Raw genomic sequence first — 20,152 nt, forward strand, 5'->3', positions numbered from 1 at the left:
TGGATAGGTACATGATAGTACGCGTCTTTCAAATCTATGACTGCCATAAAACAACCTTTAAACAATATTTTTATTGTTGTATTAATGGACTCCATTTTGAATTTATGATCAAAAACTCGTTAAGGGAACGAAGGTTTATAATCGTTCTGAATGTGTTATCAGGCTTCTGGATTAGAAACAGGGGAGAGTAAAACCCTCTTCCTCTTTCAGCCTCTGGAACCTCTACCAGAACATTTTTCTGACATAGGCTCAAGACTTCCGCTTCTAAAGCCGCTTGTTCGAGATGAGAAGATCTTAAGGGGGTCAGTTTAAAGGTGTTCCGCGGGATCTGGGTAAACTCCAACCTAAGCCCGGTGGATATTACCTTACGCGCCCAGTCACTATTCGTAATCTGTGACCATGCCGGGAAGAAGGATGACAGTCTACCCCATACGGGAACCGCTAGTCATTGGTTTGGTTTCTTTTGATCTCTCGACGAGCGTGTAAACATATAGCCCGTACCTCGTCTCCTTCTGTCTTCCCATCTGGGTCGATCTCTAACAGGCGAAGAGTTGCGCCTTCTCCCCTGGCCAAATCTCCTTCTACCAAATGGGCGACGGTAGGACGCTGATGAAAGGTTTGGAAACTTTTTCTTGTCGTCCCCCGCCTTTTCAAGCAGCTCGTCTAGGACAGTCCCAAACAAATATTCGCCCTCACATGGAATCGCACAGAGCTTTGCTCTGGACTGGATGTCTCCCTGCCAGCACTTTAGCCACAGGGCTCTGCGAGCTGCGTTAGAAAGACCTGCTGCTCTGGCGGCCATTTTCACTGCATCCGCTGAGGCGTCTGCCAGGAAGGCTGCTCCCTCTTGGATGGTCGGTAGGGCCCCAAGAATTGTCTGTCTTGATGTACCCTGCTTTAGTTGTGACTCCAACTGGTCCAACCAGACCATCATGGACCTGGCCGTGCACGTTGAAGCCACTGCTGGTCTTAAGGACCCGGCCGCCATCTCCCAGGTGTTTTTTAGGAAAGTATCAGCTTTCCTATCTAAGGGATCTTTAAGGGCTCCCATGTCCTCAAATGGGAGCGAGGATTTTTTTGATGCCTTCGCAATGGCAGCGTCTAATTTGGGGGCTCTGTCCCAAGAACTTACTGCCGGATCGTCGAAGGGGTATCTCCTTTTGAGGGCGGGTGGTAGCGACCCTCTTTTGTCCGGTTTTTTCCACTCTCTGTGGATCAGATCCTGTATTTTTTGATTCAACGGAAAGACTCTCCGCTTCCTCTGTTCCAGCCCACCGAACATGACATCCTGCATGGATAAATGGGGCTTAGGCTCCTCTACCTCCATTGTCCCTCTGACTGCTTTGACCAGCTTATCTACCCGGTCAAGAGGCAGACAAAATCGCCCCGAGTCCTCTTCTCCTGAGGAGGACGAGGGAGATGAAGCCTGGGAGTCTCTGCTTTTTCTCCACTCTATCGAGGAATCAGATTCCGCCGGGACCTCGCCCCTTAGACTTTGCGGCTGAGACAAGGACTTTAGGGTTTCCCTCATTTCTACCCTGACAATGTCTCTCAAACTCGCCGCTACTGCAGGCGACTCATCTGCCACCGTCTGCTGAATACAAGGGGGGCACAATCTTTTGAGGCATGCATCCGGTAATGGGCATGCACAGAGTGCGCATTCCCTATGCTTATTTTTAGTTGTAGCTTTCTTTCCCTAGAAAAGAAAAAACACAGATGGGGGGTCCCGTCACTGAGTGAACTTTCACGAAGATCACTTACCAGTGCCACAATCAAGTACCGGAGAACGAGGGGGATTTCTTTCGGTCGATGCTCCTGTCTGCCTGGAGGAGCTCTTACGAGTGGACTGGTCACTTCGTCCCGCATTACTGTCACGGGACCCTTTCTTTTTCTGTTTGACCTGCCGAAGGTCATCCAGGGGCGGCAGTGATGTTTGCCGCTGCTGCCCTTGCTTCTGCCGCTGCTGCTCTCGATCGCTTTCCATTACCACTGCTGCTGCTGCACACTGCTGCATGTAGTAATGTGGCCAAGGCAAGGAACCCTGCCCGGGTCCCGCCTAAATACCCCCTCCTCCGGTCAGCAGTATCCATGCCGCGCCCCTCCCCCCCCTTAATGGAGCTCCCTACCCCAGCTGGCGCCCGAACTCGCGCCATCGGTGTTTCCGATGGGCGCCGCCATCTTGGAATTGCCGCGCATGCGCAGTGGCGCGCTGACCCGGAAGCGCCTCCTCCGCCCGCCCCCTGACGTCACCGCTACCCCGGAAACGCCGGAAGCCCCGCGGGACGCCCGGGAGCTTCGGAGCAGCGCCGGTCGCAGCCCCCTGCACAGCGCTGCCACCCATGTGCGCCGCCGGAGCCGGAAATCCCCGGGGGGGTATACTTACCGGCGGCGGCTAATTTCCTGGAGACGGCCATCCTCCGGACGCCGCTCCCTGCTGTCCACGCCACCGCCGTGACACCCATCCTGGGCCACCGTGGCGTCTTCCAGGAAATCCGAACCAGGCCGAGGTAGGAGACCCCCTCGCTACCGGTGTCGGCTGGCCGGCCTGGGATCCAAATCTTCTGTAGGATCCCGTCCCCTCAGGAACAGGAAACCAACTGATGCGTGGGAGAGGTGCCGCCCTTTTGTATCTGTAGGTTTCCTGTTCCTATAGGGCGGATCCCCTCTCTCGTGGTGCTGTCATGGGAGTCCGAATAAATATACATGTTTTCATTTTAGAATACTGGAGTAAGTTTCTTTGAAATGTTGCAAAATATTGTTGCCACTTTTGTTTTCAAACAAGTTTTGCCTGAGTGGAGCTGGGGTGTGGAATGGTGTAACGCCACAGGTTTTCTAATTCAAAAAGAGCTTTGGCATTCTTAATGCCAGAAACCTTACTCCAGTCTATGGCGGGAGTAAGATTTGTGGTGAGAGGCACGCCACTTGTCAGATGCTCACGATTCATTAAGAGGCTTGCACCTCTTAATAAATCAGGAGTGTCTGATTCCACTACGCCCCCTCATCAAAACAGTCATGAAATCTCTTATCCTTCCTGTCCGATTCTTCTCTAGTGTTATCACTGGTAGTATGAAGCTTTACATGCAGCACGTTCAGTTTGCACAGTTAGTCCAGCTCCCCCAGGGTGGCACATCCATATGTCCCATAGAAATAAGGTTTACAGTGTCTCAAAAGCATTGAGCAGATACCAGGACACTGGATGTTACATGAGGAGATTTGGTATCTACTACTTTGACCTGCCAAAGTCTTATAAAATGAATTTCAGTGGGCTACTAGCATGTATGCTTCTGACTAATCTGTTGACGACTCCATGAACAACCGATGACCTGTAGCATAGCCCAGCACTGTGCTGCTTGCTTAGCATGCACCAGAGAACCAGAATTGACAGGTCGGACTTGGCACCCTGTTCAACAAGCGGAAAGTGACAAAATTGAGATGCCGTCTGCAACATTATCCAACATAATCAGTTTGGAAATGGCCTGGGGAGGAAAATCCTTGGAGGATTGCACAAACCTCCACGCCAACAGTACCCCGCCTACTGTTATGTACCAGAATGAAGTAATTAGAGCCATTATCAGACCATAGGCTGGGTTTAAACAAGTGTATTTCACAGTCCCGATATGGACCACAATTCCCGGACCAACTAAGTTCAGGTCGGTAGACCTAATCTCATAGGCTCAAATGAGTTTGTTGGTTCGGGTCAGGAAACCTGTGGTCAATTTGGGTCTTGCTGTCCATATAAGGACCACGAGATGTCCATATGAGCCCAGGCTTATGCTGATGCAGTGGACTCGGGGTTCCAATGGGCAGTTCCAGTATGACAAAGGCATTGATTGCATTGAGTGGTTTTCATGTTCACTGTTTGTATCAGCGCATCCGACGACTCCAAATAGCCACAAGATGTCTTGGAGTTCCCCGATGCCCCGATACAGATCTGGGATAAGATACCACAGGACACAATCTTCTTCATCAGGAGCATACCCAGATCTTATTGCACATGTGCATACAGCCACATATGGGCCAAAAAACGAGTGTCACACAAGTAGGATCCACCTGTGATTTCATTGTTCACTTTTGTTTTTATTTTTAAGGGCAATTTGGATTTTTGCCATTGATTTTGGTTTCTATTGGCCACTGATACATTATTTTGTTCTCAACTGAAATCACACATCAGATCATATTATCCATTGCACATCATATGTGTTGTTAGACCAAAAGCGGAGTTGACTAAAAGCGTGCAATGTTCCAACAATTTGGAGAAGTTATCCTTAAATACATTTACAAATTTATATAGGAAAAAAAAACAAAACGCTGGCACAAAAATGAGTTTTACTATTCTTTATTTTCATATAAACACAAAAAAAAAATAAATATTTACATTTTAAAGAATCAAAAAAATAATATTCAAGTGTTCCTTAAATTACGTAGTTTACATACATGTCTGGCACCAATAAGCAGCAATTTTATCTTTTCAATGAAAAAAATTTTGCTTGTGATACTTTTTTCTAAAAAGCCAACAGAAAAAATATATATATATTTTGTTTCCCATGTCTTTGTGCTTAGATTTACTAAGGTTAACTTGGTCTCTTAAAAAAAAAAAAATAAAAAAAATAATATATATATATATTATATTTTATATATATTATATATATATAAAAATAATCTTGGAAGCTGAATAAACTCTGAAGCTGGATGGACACGGCTTTTCTTTCAACCGTACTGTGAAGTTAGTATGATAGAAATCTATGAGAACTAATCACAGATCATTCAAGACTTTCCTTTTTACCCTTTTCGACATGAGGTATATGAAAATAGGTCATTCTAACGGTAAACGCTGATAACCATCTATTTCATAGTTACCTTTAATACCAACTTTATGTTTGCCTTATGGCTATGCTTCAAAAGGTGCATTACTGTGGCAAACCGACTAGTAGCAGTCTGCTGCCAGTGCTGTACACTGTGGGCCCGACTCATGAAGACTAGACTTATACACACCAGTTGTATTGTTGGACATGCTGGAGTAAGATGTGGCTAAGCCACTTAATTAGGTGCATGCACCTCAACCAAAAATGTCAGGGACTGGAGTAACATTTGTGGCATAAGATAAGCCACAACTTTTCACTAATTTGGCAGGTGGGCTTTGCCCCAACCCTGGTAAAGCTCCATGTTGTGAAAATGCCAAAAGCAACAACTTTTTTTGAGCACCTTAATGTTTTGCAAAAAGTTTGCGACTAGAGTTGAGCGACTTTGGTCGGATCGGGTTTCGTGAAACCCGACAAACAAAATTTGAGTCGGATGAAACTGGTCCGACTAGGGCAAAAAAAGTCGGAGTTTCATCCGAAACCCGACCCCAATGCAAGTCAATGGGAAATAAAAGTCAGCATTGAGTGGATGACATTCATCCACTCAATGCCGACTTTTATTCCCCATTGGCTCGCTTTGGGGTCGGGTTTCGGACGAAACTCCGACTTTTTTTTTGCCCTAGTCGGACCAGTTTCATCCGACTCAAATTTTAGTGAGTGTCAACCAAAGCCAACAATACTACAGAAAAATATTGTTTATAATTATAGAATTGGGACCCTGAGTTCAGCAGCTTACGCACACGGATGTGCTTCCCATCTAGGGCTCCAATACATTGTGGAAACTGGCACGTGTCCTCAAATCCACGGGAGATACGCAACCAGTCAGGCATTTTGGGCTCCGGCATTGCCACATGATGGAGTCTGGTCCAGATTTCGGAGCATGTAGACCGCACAATGCCAGAGATTGTGGATTTCCCAATTAAAAAAAATTCTAAATGCAGACCAACATATGAAAGGCCAGTTGAAAGGAAGCTAAAATAAAAATACATGAGTACACAGCCCAACAAACAACAGATACAGTTTCAAACACATTTAAAGTTGAGGTATTCTAAAGTAGGCATGATGAACATTAAATTACATGCCATGGCTTGGTTCAGTAAGCCACAAGCATATAAATGTTTTGGGGAAATGTGGTGGAAAAAATTTAAGAAAATAGGACAATAAGAAATAAGGTTCAAGGTCTGTTAAATAAATATGCTGCTTCACACATCATCAACATATTGGTTTGAGACATACCGTAAGGTGAGGAGTAGACGCTCCTCTGCAGAAATAGCTTTGCGCATCCTCGTGTCCTGAAACGTGATCCCAGGGCGCACAATCTCAAGCAAAATATCAAATGTAGCAAAGCTCATCCGACAATATTGAAAGAACTTCTCCGGATGGCTACACAGAGATGTATAGAGACGGTGGAAATGGCCTTTAGATATCCTTCGGAGTAAAAGTGGATGGACCCACATTCGTCTACGCCTCCTCGGATCCACAATCACAGGGTATTGCTCCCCAAAACGTCGGGATATAACCCAATAGAAAAGAACACACTCAGTGGTGTTAAAAGTGAGCCTGTCTGTCATGTTTAGCACAAAGCAGAGCTAACCAAATCCAAGCACTGACTGTATGTCAAAGGTAACAGGCTCACACTTGTTGGAGAGCCCATAAATATAGGGCGGGATGATTTTTTAAATGAGTTTCAGGCCTAAAAACCGTTATTTGTCAATTTTGGAATGGTCAGAAAAAAAAAAAAAAAAAAAAAAAATTTGCCAGACAGATGTCAAACGGATGCTTACATGTGATTAAAATCGGATCAATGAAGAAAAATCGCATCAAAAACGGATCAAGAAACCTTTGTGCGATTTCGGACCGTTCAAATCGGACCGATTTTTTAATGGTTGTGTGTGACTCCAGCCTAAGGCTGGAGTCACACTGCCCTATTTCTTGCATGAGGATCGCATCGCACTGCAAAGACTGGCCGGCACCACTCCTGACCTGAGCATGACAGCGTGATGGATTACTATGCAGCGGTCAAGCTCAGGTCAGGAGAGCCGACAGCCAGTGCGAATCTTAAGATGCGATTCTCGCACGAGAAATACAGCAGTGTGTCTCTGCCCTAACAGTCAAAATGTGTGATATTCCGGTTCATTCAATAGTCACCATTCGTGTAATCACCTAGCTAATTGCCTTACTCAAAGGGGTTGTTCAGTTATCTGATAAATATTTTCAGTCACTATGCCTGCACACTTTTGAATGCGGTGCACCCACTGTCAAGATTCCCTGGTATTGCCGTTCAGGGAAGACGGTCTCTCTCATACTTCTGGCCACATTCCGACTAGACGTGCCTGGCTTCTCACACTACAAGTGAATTTAGAGAAGTCAAGCACGTCTAGGCAACATGTGACTGCATGTAAGCAAACTGGGTACTTGCAGTCACGTGTCCACCTACTCTGTCAATACTGGAAAATTCTGACAGTGTGTAGGCAGTTGCATAGCGTTACCGCAGAGCTATCAAAAGACTGGACAACCCCTTTAGTTTAAACATCTTAAGCACAGTCGGTGTACAGCTGCAAGTCTCATGACCAGAACTTAACGGCCTCTAATTCGCTTATGGCTGTTGAGTTGGGTCAGCAGAACAAGGCCGGTCCGCACATTGCGGTCACTACTTGGACTATGAAAGTATGATGTCACTAATGAATTAGGCATTCCTACTAAAGAATAGAGCTCTCCAGACACCATCCAGACTTGCTCATAGGCAGCTCCCTACTGTAGATATCCAAGTTGAAGTCCACAAGAATCCCAATGTATGTCAGAAAAAGCCAAATTTCCAAGCACCAAAAAGTAAATGCTGCATTTTTAAGATTAAACCTTGTCTACGGTCTCTATGCCTGGCAAAACATAAACGTTACACTTCAGAAATAACCATGATGCCTTGAAAATGTGTTTTTTTTATTAACACTATTCCACTGTTACATGTCTGCACCTCCATGATGATATACGCTCATGGAAGAACTTGGATCTATCTGGATAGATTTAGGATTTAGACCTGAAAGAACTATATTGTGTGGGAGATTTAAAGGGGTTATCCATGACTATATTAAATATTTTACTGTGGGCCTTAGAATTAACAAGCAGGTAAATTACTGCCTACCTGTATTTCCCAGCGCAGATCTCTGCCTGCACAAAGCGGTCAATGACCGATCCTGCTGTCAATTCTGTGGCTTCCCACTGATGTCATGTCAACAGATCAGCGGCTTCTCTTGTGCTCTGCTGTGTTGACGGGAAGGGGAAGCCAACAATCATGACGTCAACAGAGCAGCCTGCAAGTAGAAGAGCTGCTCTGTTGACTTGGGGCAGCTGAATTGCCTGCAGGAGCGGCTACTGACCGCTCTGAGCCGGATAAAACAGGCAGGTGGCTGTTAACTAGTTAGCAACTACCTGCCTGTTATTTTTTAACCATGAGCCAAAAAACCTAATTTAGTTCCGGATAACCCCTATGCTATGTGCCTCTCTATCAGGGCCATGAACTACATATTGTCTTCTAATAATGTATGTCTTTTTTATTATGAAAGCTAATGTTAATATGTATAATAAAATAATAAATTTAAATAAAATTAGAAAAACTGACAGACAATAGGAATCAAATGGAAAAACACAATGGTTGAAGTGGGTTGAAACGGAGAATGTAAAAAGACTTGTTCCCAATTGAACAGCTTACAGTATGATGAAAGGTGCTGTACCAGAAGTTTCTCAAAAGTAGTACGACGCACCAGTAAGAAGCGGGTTATATTTTTCCTATTTCACTATTTATATAGTAATGCTTTGAATGCAATACATTTTGCAACTTACTGAACTGCAATCCTAACTAGCAATTCAATACTATAATTACCATTAGATGTAATCTTTTCTTTTATTAACTACAATATAGAGTCCGATATAGCATTAATGATCGTAATTCAAACCGGTCTACAAAAGGGTTTCCTTTACCAATTTTGAAATCCTTCTACTTATAGCTCCAAGGCCTTTAGAGAAAATTAAACATGGACTTGGCTGTGACACGTAATAGATGTCTATCTGAATTTGATGCAATGCTTTCTATATATAAACTATTAGGACAAAATCATCCTATAGGAATATGTGTCCAGTGATGGAGTGGCCATAATGATTGCCAAAGTATCTCAAGCTGCACTTCAAACCCAAGTGAGTCTTTAGAGCACTCACTAGTTCATGGTCTTCATATTCGGAATCCTTGCACGTCTTCTCAATGATGAAGCAGCCTCCCAATGCACCAAAGTTGTAGCTAAAGACTGAACAGGACCACACATGAACAGCCAAATCAGTGTCTTCCTGTTCCTGGACTTGTAGACCGTTCCTATCCAAGTTTTATGACATAGCTGCTAAAGGCATTTTTAATTGGAAAAAAAAAAAAACTATTTACAATTATTTGAAAACATCATCATCATTTTACTGGAAACACTCACTACACTAGTGGAGCCTCAGGAACTCCATTTTCTATCAACAGGCAGTTGCAGGCTGTAGGCGAGAGGTCTAGAAGGCAGCCTGGATTCTGCTGATTGAGTGCACAAGGAGATGCAGGGGTTGTAGACCGGTTTAAAAGACTTCCCAGATGTGATGGATCACTCCTGGTGTCTTGCTTCCAAATAAGTCAGTGACATAAGAAAGGTTATAGTCACATCGCATCTTATTCACTGATCAGTGGGTCTATTGGGGCTTACGTGAGAAACCCTGAAAAACGGGACTCAGACGTTTGCGCTGATGAGGTCATTGACTTTAATGATGTCTACCTTTCAGGTTCTGTCAGACTTAATTTTCGGCAGTATTGGCACACTTGAAGTGGGCACCAAAAAGTGGCCGACTGAATAATTGGAAACCGGCAGAAACAGACAAAATTCATGTCTACCAGAACATAAAGTGACTTGGTTTGCATCATTAGTCAATGGAATTATCAGTTTTTCAGGATTTCAGATGCAAGCCCCAACAGATCCTCTGATGAGTGGATAAAACATGATGGCAATGTAGCCTGAGACTCTACAAACTTGTTACATCCTCCAATTGCTTTTTTTTTTTAATTTTTAGAGTTCATTCGATAGACAGTTAGTCCAGGTGGGTATAGGAGACCCTTTCCTAAAGCTCCCAATGAAGACCAGTATTCTCAATATACATTTAATAACTATATTTTTCCTATAAATACACAGATTTTATTCTCAGTATTATAAAAAGGTTTTAGTGCAGACACAGGCTATATACGTAAGAGGACGGAACAACACTGCACAAAAACAAGATCAAGACGACAACTTGTATCCTGTACTACTGCCCCAGGTTCCTGCCAGGGTACCAGAGCACATGTAGACAGATATCCACAGTCTAGAGACAGGATTCAATCTATTTGGACAGAACCTAATGAGTTCACAGTTTTCAGCAATAACTTCTGCCAGTTTCCTGTAGCAGTATTGTGGGAGTCATTAAATCCCCTCCGTAATTCCCTGTCTTCCTATGCTGGTTAATAAAGAGGCCTTCAGGGCTGAAAAAAAAACAAAACATGGGAGTGGACCATGCGACGTGCATAGCTCCTGTCACATGACTACTTCAATCTCCGTGCTTCGCTCAAAAGAACATTGAGAAAAGCGTCTGAAAATATAGTCGGCACATGACCGAAAGTACGCATAGATGCAGTCACATGACTTGTGATGCCAATACAGGCGAATCGTAATAAAGTACGCATTGCACACTAACACAACTCAGCACACCACGGTCACTCAGAGCGACGGCTGACGTCTTTTCACACTGAAAAACCCCGTTAAAATAATATGATTTACTTCTGAATCTGAAGACAAGAGAGCGGCAGTTCCACCATGTCCATCTAACTTTAGACATGTTGTGCTGCCCTAAAAAATCCACAGAGGCTGGCGTCCCAATACATGGGAGTTCTCAGTGACCTCAATGAGTGTCATGTGTACAGCAAATAAATACCAGAGATTTATTGTATTGCTTTCTAAATTAAAAAGAAAAAAAAAAAAAATCTATAAAAAAAAAAAATTCTGGTGGTCACTTAAACATTGAAATACATAAAATCTATCCCATAAAAGATGAATCACGTTTCCCTCTATTCAGCAGGAAGAGGGGAGTGAAAAGTAAACAATATGTCCGCCCTTTCCTACCAGAAATTGTGCATAGTTCTATCGCTCAAGGAACTGCCTTCATTCTTCAGTATACTCACATGGAAATAAAAACTAGTGGAAAGTTATCGTTCCAACGTTCAGAGCTTCACGCAGTCAGCAGATGAGTTTGTGTGAAGGACAATGTGTGGGAAAGATGAGGCAGCCATGAGCCTTATATACAGGGGAAAATGACTGACAGTCTTTGGTTGAATGCTCAGGAGTCAGTGCAAACAGCTCTGGCGCCATATAGTCAGTATAGTATACGGTTATGTTATAGGTGAGAAGTTGCTCCTTAGAGGACCCCTTTCTCCATTAAGTGGGTCTTCAACACTTTGTAGATGTTTAGTTGTTGCTCTGGCTGTAGTGTTAAAAGTTGCTGCAGGACTTTGCTGGGATTTGGACCTCTGGACATAGAGAAAGGAAAAAAGTGGGATTAAAAAACATATACTTATTCAAGATCCATGACTTGAAGGGCCTTAAAGAACACCTGTCACCAGTTTGTGCATGTTAAACTGGCCACATCATGGATTAGTAACTGTGGAGCAGATTGACAAGAAGTTTTTAGTTCTCGCCATTGTGGAGATATTAGCTTGGACAGTTAACCTAAGCTATTTTTTATTACAAGCCCAACTGAGCAGTATCCAAGCTTTTTCACTGGGGGTGGTGACTTCTTCCCTTGCATAACATTCACCAATCCCAAACAAGAGGCACCATGCAGGGGGAAAAAAACACGTCCATAGAAGGTCAAAAGTACACTGTGTGTCAATATGGAAAAGAGGATCTTGAAGTGGTACGATGTAATGTAATGCTTCTTCTTTATACTTTTACTAGTTGTATCTCATATTTCTTTAAATATGAACATTTAATGTTTGGCTTGTCTATACCCTTAAAGGTACTTATAGTGCTAACGGTACTTATTGAATATGATTATTGTACCTTTTGTAATTTAAAATACAAAACTCAATAAATAAGAGATTTAACAAAAAAAGTACACTGTGTGAGACATGTAATGACAGACAGCCCTGATCTCTAGAACAGAGCAGAGAAGTGTGATGACAAACATCTCCAGATCTGTTCTCCAGGCAGTCCTTTTGTGGGAAGGGCCACACCTGATAGAGCTGTAAGAGGAGAGCTGCAGCTTCAGAAATGTTTGTAATAACACAGCTCTGCTGTATTCTCACTTTCATTGCACAGACTGCTGTGAGACGAGAGCTGAAGGTGTAATCACACTCAGTTCTTCTGTATTCTACACAGTAGGTGCAAGGCTGTCTATAACTACATCTCAGAAGAGAAATCATGTTATTCTGACATTCTGGAGAGGTGTTATTTTTTTCACCTGTTTGATGTCTCCTGCTTATGATTGGTCAATGTTATGCAGGGGACAAGTCACCGCTCCCAGAGAAAAGTCTCCGGCAACGTACCCTTTGTCTTATCATAAACTATAACCTATATTTTACAAGCAAATATCTTCGCGATGAGAGGAGAAATTAAAAATTTTTAAAAAAAAAAACATTTCATGCAGGAGTTATTACATCACGTGGCCAGTTTCACGTGCTAAAACTGGTGAAAGATCCTGTTATTCACAACATCAATCTTCAGTAGCGCACCACTCCCTTGTCCATCCTCCCCCACCAGCTTCCTGTAGTAGGAGGGATGCTGCGCTCCTGATTGATTGATTTTAAGACCGGCATCGGAGGAACGCAGGGACACTGAAGTTAGCTGTAACAAATACAATTTTTACCATTTATGACATTCAAAAACCCATTTAAATTGAAAAGTTAATTTCAATGTTTTCCCTATAAATCAATAGTACAAGTGAAGATAAGAAACTTATCACAGAAAAAGGTCTTTCTCCTTCTGGACTTATCATTGATCGTCAATTCATAGGTAAAATCTGACTTCAATGATTACAGGTATGAGACGACAGTGGCTGCTCAGACATCTATGAAGAGGGGAGGACGTGGGGGAGCTAGAGGCAGACAACATTTTTGCTGTAAGGTCACTTGAAATAAGTAGATTATGAGTCCCTTTAGAGAAAGGGACTTGTGTGAATGGTGACAATCACTGTACAGTGCTGTCAAATATTATGACAAAATATAAGCAAAAGCAAACAAATATTAAAGAGAATCTATTATTCTAATTTATTGTTATATGTTTTACATAAATGTGCTACTCGTTGGTGGGAGTCAAAACCTCCACAGTGATCGCTCTAAACATTGTTATGATGAACGCAACTCGGCATACAGTAGAGTACCGGCTCTATACGAAGTCTATGAGGCCGTACTTCTCTGTACACGCCGGATTAGAGCAGAATATGCCGAATCCATAAAGAGGTGCACAACACTTCATGAATTCGGTGCATCTTCTCAATCGTGTGCATCAGAAATGCTACTTGAGTCAGGGACCAACACCAACACTATTGAGGAATTTGAAGAGGGGACATCGCCATGCCCCATCCTGTCCCACATGTCACCAAGATCTGTCCAATTTGAAAACGGAAAAGTCGCAACACTTGTGTAAGTACATGCTGCGCAAAAAAATGTGTAGTGTTTTATATCAGTTTTCTGGTGCAAATGCTTTGATTAATCAGGGCCACAGACTATCTATTGAGACCGTAGACAGTATGCTAATACAATAGATGAAAGCTGCTGCTTGCAGAAGGGAGTGCAAAGTAGTGAACGGAGCAATCGAGGTCTCAGGACTCAGACCCCTAAAGATCTGCAGTAGTGGACCCAGGGAGGATAAGCAAAGAAATTCCTTATTTATATAAATATGTAAATGCCTATCATTTTGATGTATTTTTTGCATGTTCTTCCGGAAAAAGAAAAGAAAATTATATATATGCGAGACATGCAGCCGCAGAGACTTAACATATTTTTTGAGCACGTCAAAGACACTCTGTTAGTAAACGAGCATGCTGGGATAACAATTCATCACACTACGTATGCTCATCACTAATGTTCTTCCAAAAAATATATATAAATATTACATTTTTACCACAAAAAAAAAAAAAAAAATTTTAGCCTCAGATTTTACATTTTCACACGGGGAAATGGGATAACAATGGCACCAAAACGTGTCCCACAATTTCTGCTGAATGTGGCAATACCCCAAATGTGGCTGTACCGCAGTGCTTAGCCATACGGAGAGACTCGGGAAGAACGGAGCGCTATTTCACTCTTGGAGAATAAATTATTGTAGAATAGTTTGTAGACTCCATATACAGAGCCATTAAATGCCAGAAGAGCAAAATCCCCCACAAGTGACCCCATTTTGTAAACTACACCCCACTGAGAATTTATCTACAGGTGTAATGACGATTTTGACTCCTTAAATGTTTTCTAGAAACAGGCAACAGTGGATGTTGCCGAGTGAAAATTGCAAACTGCCGCTGTAGTGACCAGTACATTACGTCCAGTTCATGCTTCTGGAGACATGCACCTGTTAATTAGGCGGGCTCTCATCACTACAGAAATGCCAAGCATGTGGTATAGGTATACTGTGGTGCTCAGAAGGGAGGGGGACATTTGGATTTGGGAGCACAGAATTTGTTGGGCTTTTTTGGTGGGTAAGGAGCCAGAGCCTTTGTAATAGCAATAACATGGAATTCCCCTATATTTTTGTTAACAGATGACGGACCTGAGTGAGGGCTTGCTTTTTTTGTGGATTGAATTAAAGTTTTTATTGAGTACATTTTACATAACATTTAGAATAACATTTATCCGGCACTCTACGCTGAGCACTTACTTTGGGGTTTCCATCTAAAACTCTGAGTGACGTGATTCAGATGAAACCCCTCAGGGATCCATTCACTATAGTGAAGCAGCAGAGTTACTCTGGACTCCGTCTGGCCTCTGTTCAGCAGTGTCTTTTCAAAAGTGCACAAAACTGTGGCAGACCGTGCTTTCATGCACGCCTAAGAAGACGGACACCACCAGATCACAGGTCCTATGGCATCCACAGTGCCTCCATGTGCCTCATTATAGGGAATCTTCTGCCAGAGGTTCCGCTGGAATCACATTTTTCAGAGATGTACATGGAAACTCCGATGTAAGTGTTCAGTGCAGAGCGCAGGATAACTGGGCGCCGAGCCTTACTACGATCTTTGCGAGATAGAATGAAAAAAAATCAACAGCAGGCGAAGAATTGCTTTATTTATTTTTTATGCCTAAGTAATTAGGCGACTTTATTCTTTGGATTGGTGCGATTACAGTGATACCAGATTTATATTGGGGTTTTATGTTTAGCTGAAGTCACACAATAAAAGATGCTTTTTTTTTTTCTTTTGCAACAACTAGTTTTAGCATCGCCATATTCTGATAGCTATAATTTTTCCATATCTTTACCGACAGAGTCATGTGAAGGCTTGTCATTTGTGGGACAAGTTGACATTTTTATTGGTATCATTTTCGGGCACATGCCATTTTTTTTTTTTTATCACTTTCTATTGTGATTTTTGGGAGGCAGGATGAACCAACAATTCAGGAATTGTTTTTTTTTTTTTCTTTTTAAGCTGTTCCGCGTGTGGTAAAATACAGAAGACAGCTTTATTTTTCGGGTTAGTACGATTACAGCGATACCACCTTTATGTCTTGCCATTTTTACACAATAAAAACAATATTCTAGAAAGAATAACTATTTTTGCATCGCTTTATTCTGAGAGATATAACTTTTTTAGCTTTCCGCTGTTCGAGCTGTATTTCAGTTTTTTGCTAGACAAGATGATGTTTTCAGCAGTACCATTTTTATTTCCATTTGACTTTGTGATCGCGTTTTATTCCACTTATTGTTTGGCGGCATGATGAAAAAGCAAAGGTTTTTGCTTTACGAAATGCACAAAAAGAAGTTAACTAGTGGGACAGTTTTATAAGTTGGGTTGTTCAAGACACAATGATACGAAATGTGAACTTTTTTTGTTTTTACATAAATATATTTATTGGTTTAATATTTTGTTTTTCTATTTATTTTATGATTTTTTTAATACTTTTAAAATAATTTTTAACTTTTTTTTTTACATTTTTACTTCGTGGATGGGACACCAATTTTTATGATCACTGGTCTCATACACATGTATTGCATTGTATGAGACATGACAGTTTTACATAGACAGACCGCCTGTTGGACTCAGCCAGCAACTGAGTCTTACAGGCCACAGTAGCTGGCAGACCCGGAGGTCAGCACATGACCTCCGGCTCCCATGACAACGCTCGGATCCTCCATGATGTGATCATATCTCATCACGGGGGGGGGGGCGTCGGAGGGTTGAGTAAAGCAGCGCTTTCCCTTTGCCATCTTCTACATGTCACGGCATCTAGTAGACCGCAAAGTGTTAATATCACTGGGATCTGATCCAATCAGGTTCCGATAATGTTACCTGTTAGAGCTACCGCTCTGCGCAGGAATCGCAGCGCGATTCCCAGGAAGCTGACAAATTAAATCTAATGCCGGGAAGAGATTAATAATGTGAATCGTTAGATATTTTGCATCTAAATTGTAATCTGACTCTGATCAGTATAAAACAAATAATGAAAAATGTCATTGTTACAATGTACAGACAACAAGTATTTATTTTAGCTATTTTTTAAACAAAATAATAATCTCTGTATCATGTTATGCTAAAGGTAATACAAAATGGGAAGCCTCCTACCTTATGAAGCTGGCGATATACACATGGACAAAGGTGGCCATCAAATACTGACAGTCAAATCGGTCCATAATCCCTCCGTGTCCAGGAATCGTGTCAGCAAAATCCTGGAAAATAAAATCATACAGCCTTTTTTTTTTTTTTTTTTGCTGCTGGCACATTGCACTTTACTAACCAACCTGACTGCTGTGTCCACTTTATACCAGATTATTTCTGTTTTATACTTTTTATGAATTTTTATTATGTCTTGTGCGCGCCTTAGTGCCACCACCTACCATATTTGCTAATAAAGGTAATTTTATTTTATAACACTTCCTTTGCCCTGATACTTTTAGAACCCACTCATGTATCCCATGTCTTGGGTTATTTTTTCACGGTGGTTTTGAACCAAAGCATATTTTTCATATTTGCAGCATGTCAATTCTCTCAGCGTTTTGACGTTTTTCACCAGTTTAAATTGATTAAAAAAAACTGCATCTAAAACACACGCAAAAATGTGTGTATTATATGCAGCATTTTTCAAGCCAACACTATAATTTTTGCACCACAAAAATCTGCTGAAAATACTAAATGTGAGCACATACCCATGATATCCAAAGTCCAGTAGCATCAAACTCCCTGACTGCGACCATCAGACAAAGCGCTCTGCCAAGTCAGTAAAGAGCTATGCATGACAGGGTTACTTGCTTCAAGCAAGAAAACCTTGCCCTCAGCTAAGTGATCAGAACAAGCAATGGTTTTCTTACTTCAGTCCTCCTCCATGCTTAGTCTCCGTATCCAGTTACAAACCTGCCAGGCTGACTGAGAAGAATGGGTTTACAAATGAGCTAGAAAACGGGACGGAGGTTGGGTAAAAATTACAGTAGTCGGTTCTGCTGGACAAGTTTTTATTTTCTTTTTTTTGCAGCCATGCTCCATGGCTGAGAGAACACATCAGGTCACAATTCTGGTCATCTGTCAATTGAGACACATGTCTCAAGGTGTGTTTCTTCAGATGACATGTGACTAAGATGGCTGCAGCTTGCAATGTGTCACAGAGGATGAATATCTGCTATGTATTACGCACCACACAGTACAAAACTATGTTACTCAATGAGAGGTGGACTTGGTGGGCACGTGCAATAAAGCTTCCTGAAATACCACCATGGTTACTTACCGGTAGCCGGTTTTTCTGGAACCCATGACAGCACACCTGAGAGAGGGATCCGCCCCACCAGGACAGGAACCTACTGAGACATAAGGGGTGGCACCTCTCCCCCACTTCAGTTGGGTTACAGAGCATTGAGAGGACTTCCCAGTTAGTTACATGTTTAATCCAACACCACATCACTCAAAAGCACCCTACTAACTGGGCACACCCATACGGTGAAAAAGGGGGGGAATATACGGGTGCTGTCATGGGTTCCGGAAAAACCGGCTACCGGTAAGTAACCATTGTGGTTTTCCCTTCACCCATGACAGCACCCCTGAGAGATTTTTGGAGACTTCGAAACACCTTGGGGAGGGACCACCGCTTGCAGCACCCTTCTACCAAAGGTTAGGTCAGCAGAGGAGGATAGATTTAATATATAGTGCTTAAAGAGGTGGAAGGTGAGGCCCAGGTAGCGGCCTTACAAATCTGTTCAATTGATACCTCTGCCTTTTCAGCCCAGGAGGTCGCCACGGCTCTGGTGGAATGAGCCTTGATGCCGTCAGGAATCGGGATACCACTAGCTGAGTAGGCTACACTAATGGCCTCCCTAATCCATCTAGCAATAGTTCCTTTCGAAACCCCATAGCCTTTCCTGACACCCTGAAAAGCTACGAATAGGGACTGGGACCTCCTCCACTGGCTAGTGACAGATATGTATTCTAATAGAGCTCTCTTAACATCCAAACTATGGAATTTTTCCTCCCCCAAATTTTTTGGATTCTCGCAGAAGGATGGGAGGACAATCTCCTGACCCAGATGGAAATCTGATGCTACCTTAGGCAGATAAGCGGGGTCTGTTCTTAACACCACCCTATCCTGAAAAACTTGTGTATAAGGTGGATTTACCGAGAGCCTGTAAGTCGCTTATTCTGCGGGCTGACGTAAGGGCCACTAAAATGATCGTCTTTAGGGTCAGAAACTTTAGGGGTAGCTGGTGTAACGGCTCATACGGTACCTTTGTAAGGGCTTCTAGCACTAGGTTTAAATCCCAGGGGGCTATTCTGGGTATTGGGATAGGCCTAGCTCTATGACAGGATTTAATGAATCTGGCTACCCATCTATTTGATGCCAATTTGCAGTTGTAGAGCGCCCCTAGTCCAGACACCGGAACTTTAAGCGTGTTCACCGCTAACCCCATCTGCAACCCCGATTGTAAGAACTCCAGGATGGCACTAATCGGGAGTTCTTTTTTTAACGGCTTACCTAGGAACTGTAGGAACTAATTCCATGTTCTGCCGTAGATGTTAGTCGTCACTGGTTTCCTACTCTTTAGCAGGGTGGCCACCAACCCGGGGGAGAAGCCTCTATCCATTAAAAGAGACCTTTCAAATTCCACGCCGTCAGATGGAATCCTTTAACCTGAGCGTGGAATATTGGGCCTTGAGCTAGTAGGTCCGGGATTTCTGGCAAAACCCATGGATCGGAGAGGGACATTCTTTGTAGTAGAGAAAACCAGGGTCTTTTCGGCCAAAACGGGGCTATTAGAATCACCCTGGCTTGATCGTTTCTGATCTTCCTGACAACTGTTGGGATCAGAGCCACTGGGGGGAACGCATAAGCTAGCCTGAAGTTCCACTGGTTGTGCAATGAGTCCACTGCCCATGGCTTTTCCCTCGGGTTTAGAGAGCAAAACCTTTCTGTTTGCCTGTTGTGCTTGTTGGCAAAGAGGTCTATTACTGGTTTCCCCCAAAGCTGCGTTATTTTTTGAAAAATGGACCGATTTAGCGCCCATTCTCCTTGTCTCAGGGTATTGCGACTCAGAAAATCTGCCTCTATGTTTTCTGCCCCTTTTATGTGTAAGGCTGTCAAGGAGTGTAGGTGTTCCTCTGCTCTGCTCAGAATGTCGCTCGCCGCTTTCATTAGGGAGTGTGATCTTGTCCCTCCTTGGTGGTTGATGTATGCCACTGTTACCCTATTATCTGACATGATGCGTACATTGCGACCCTGGAGTAGTGGAATGAAGTGACTTAGGGCCTTGTTCACTGCCCACAGTTCTCTTAGTTTGGAAGATGCCTCCATTTCTTGAGGTGTCCAGGATCCCTGGCCTATGAGGCCCCTTAAGTGTGCCCCCCACCCCAAGGAGCTTGCATCTGTTAAAATCACATCTGTCGTCTGTCTGTCCCACGGTATTCCTGAGGTCAGATTTGTACCGTCCAGCCACCAGTTGAGAGAGTCTCTGGTTTTTACAGAAAGCTCCAGCTTTCCTTCTAAACGCCCTCTTAGTGATCTTTGCGCTGATAATATCTCCCCCTAGAGTTGTCGGGTGTGAAATTGAGCCCACCTGACTGCT

At 43.0% G+C, this 20,152-nt stretch overlaps 1 protein-coding gene across 1 annotated transcript in view; it reads right to left on the reverse strand.

Annotated features, from left to right (window-relative positions):
- Positions 1–10,017: 10,017 nt before the first annotated feature.
- Positions 10,018–20,152, reverse strand: part of CDS1 (CDP-diacylglycerol synthase 1) — a 111,983-nt gene continuing 101,848 nt past the window's right edge. The window contains exons 12-13 of the mRNA XM_073541735.1: positions 16,674–16,777; positions 10,018–11,430 (exon numbers count right to left, since the gene is read on the reverse strand). Coding sequence (XP_073397836.1) covers positions 11,319–11,430; positions 16,674–16,777 — 216 coding nt within the window. The 3' untranslated portion in view covers positions 10,018–11,318. The remainder of the gene's footprint in view (positions 11,431–16,673; positions 16,778–20,152) is intronic.

Source organism: Dendrobates tinctorius, unplaced genomic scaffold (genome assembly GCF_039654945.1).
Source record: "Dendrobates tinctorius isolate UK_male_01 unplaced genomic scaffold, ASM3965494v1 ptg000011l, whole genome shotgun sequence".
Taxonomy (NCBI): domain Eukaryota; kingdom Metazoa; phylum Chordata; class Amphibia; order Anura; family Dendrobatidae; genus Dendrobates; species Dendrobates tinctorius.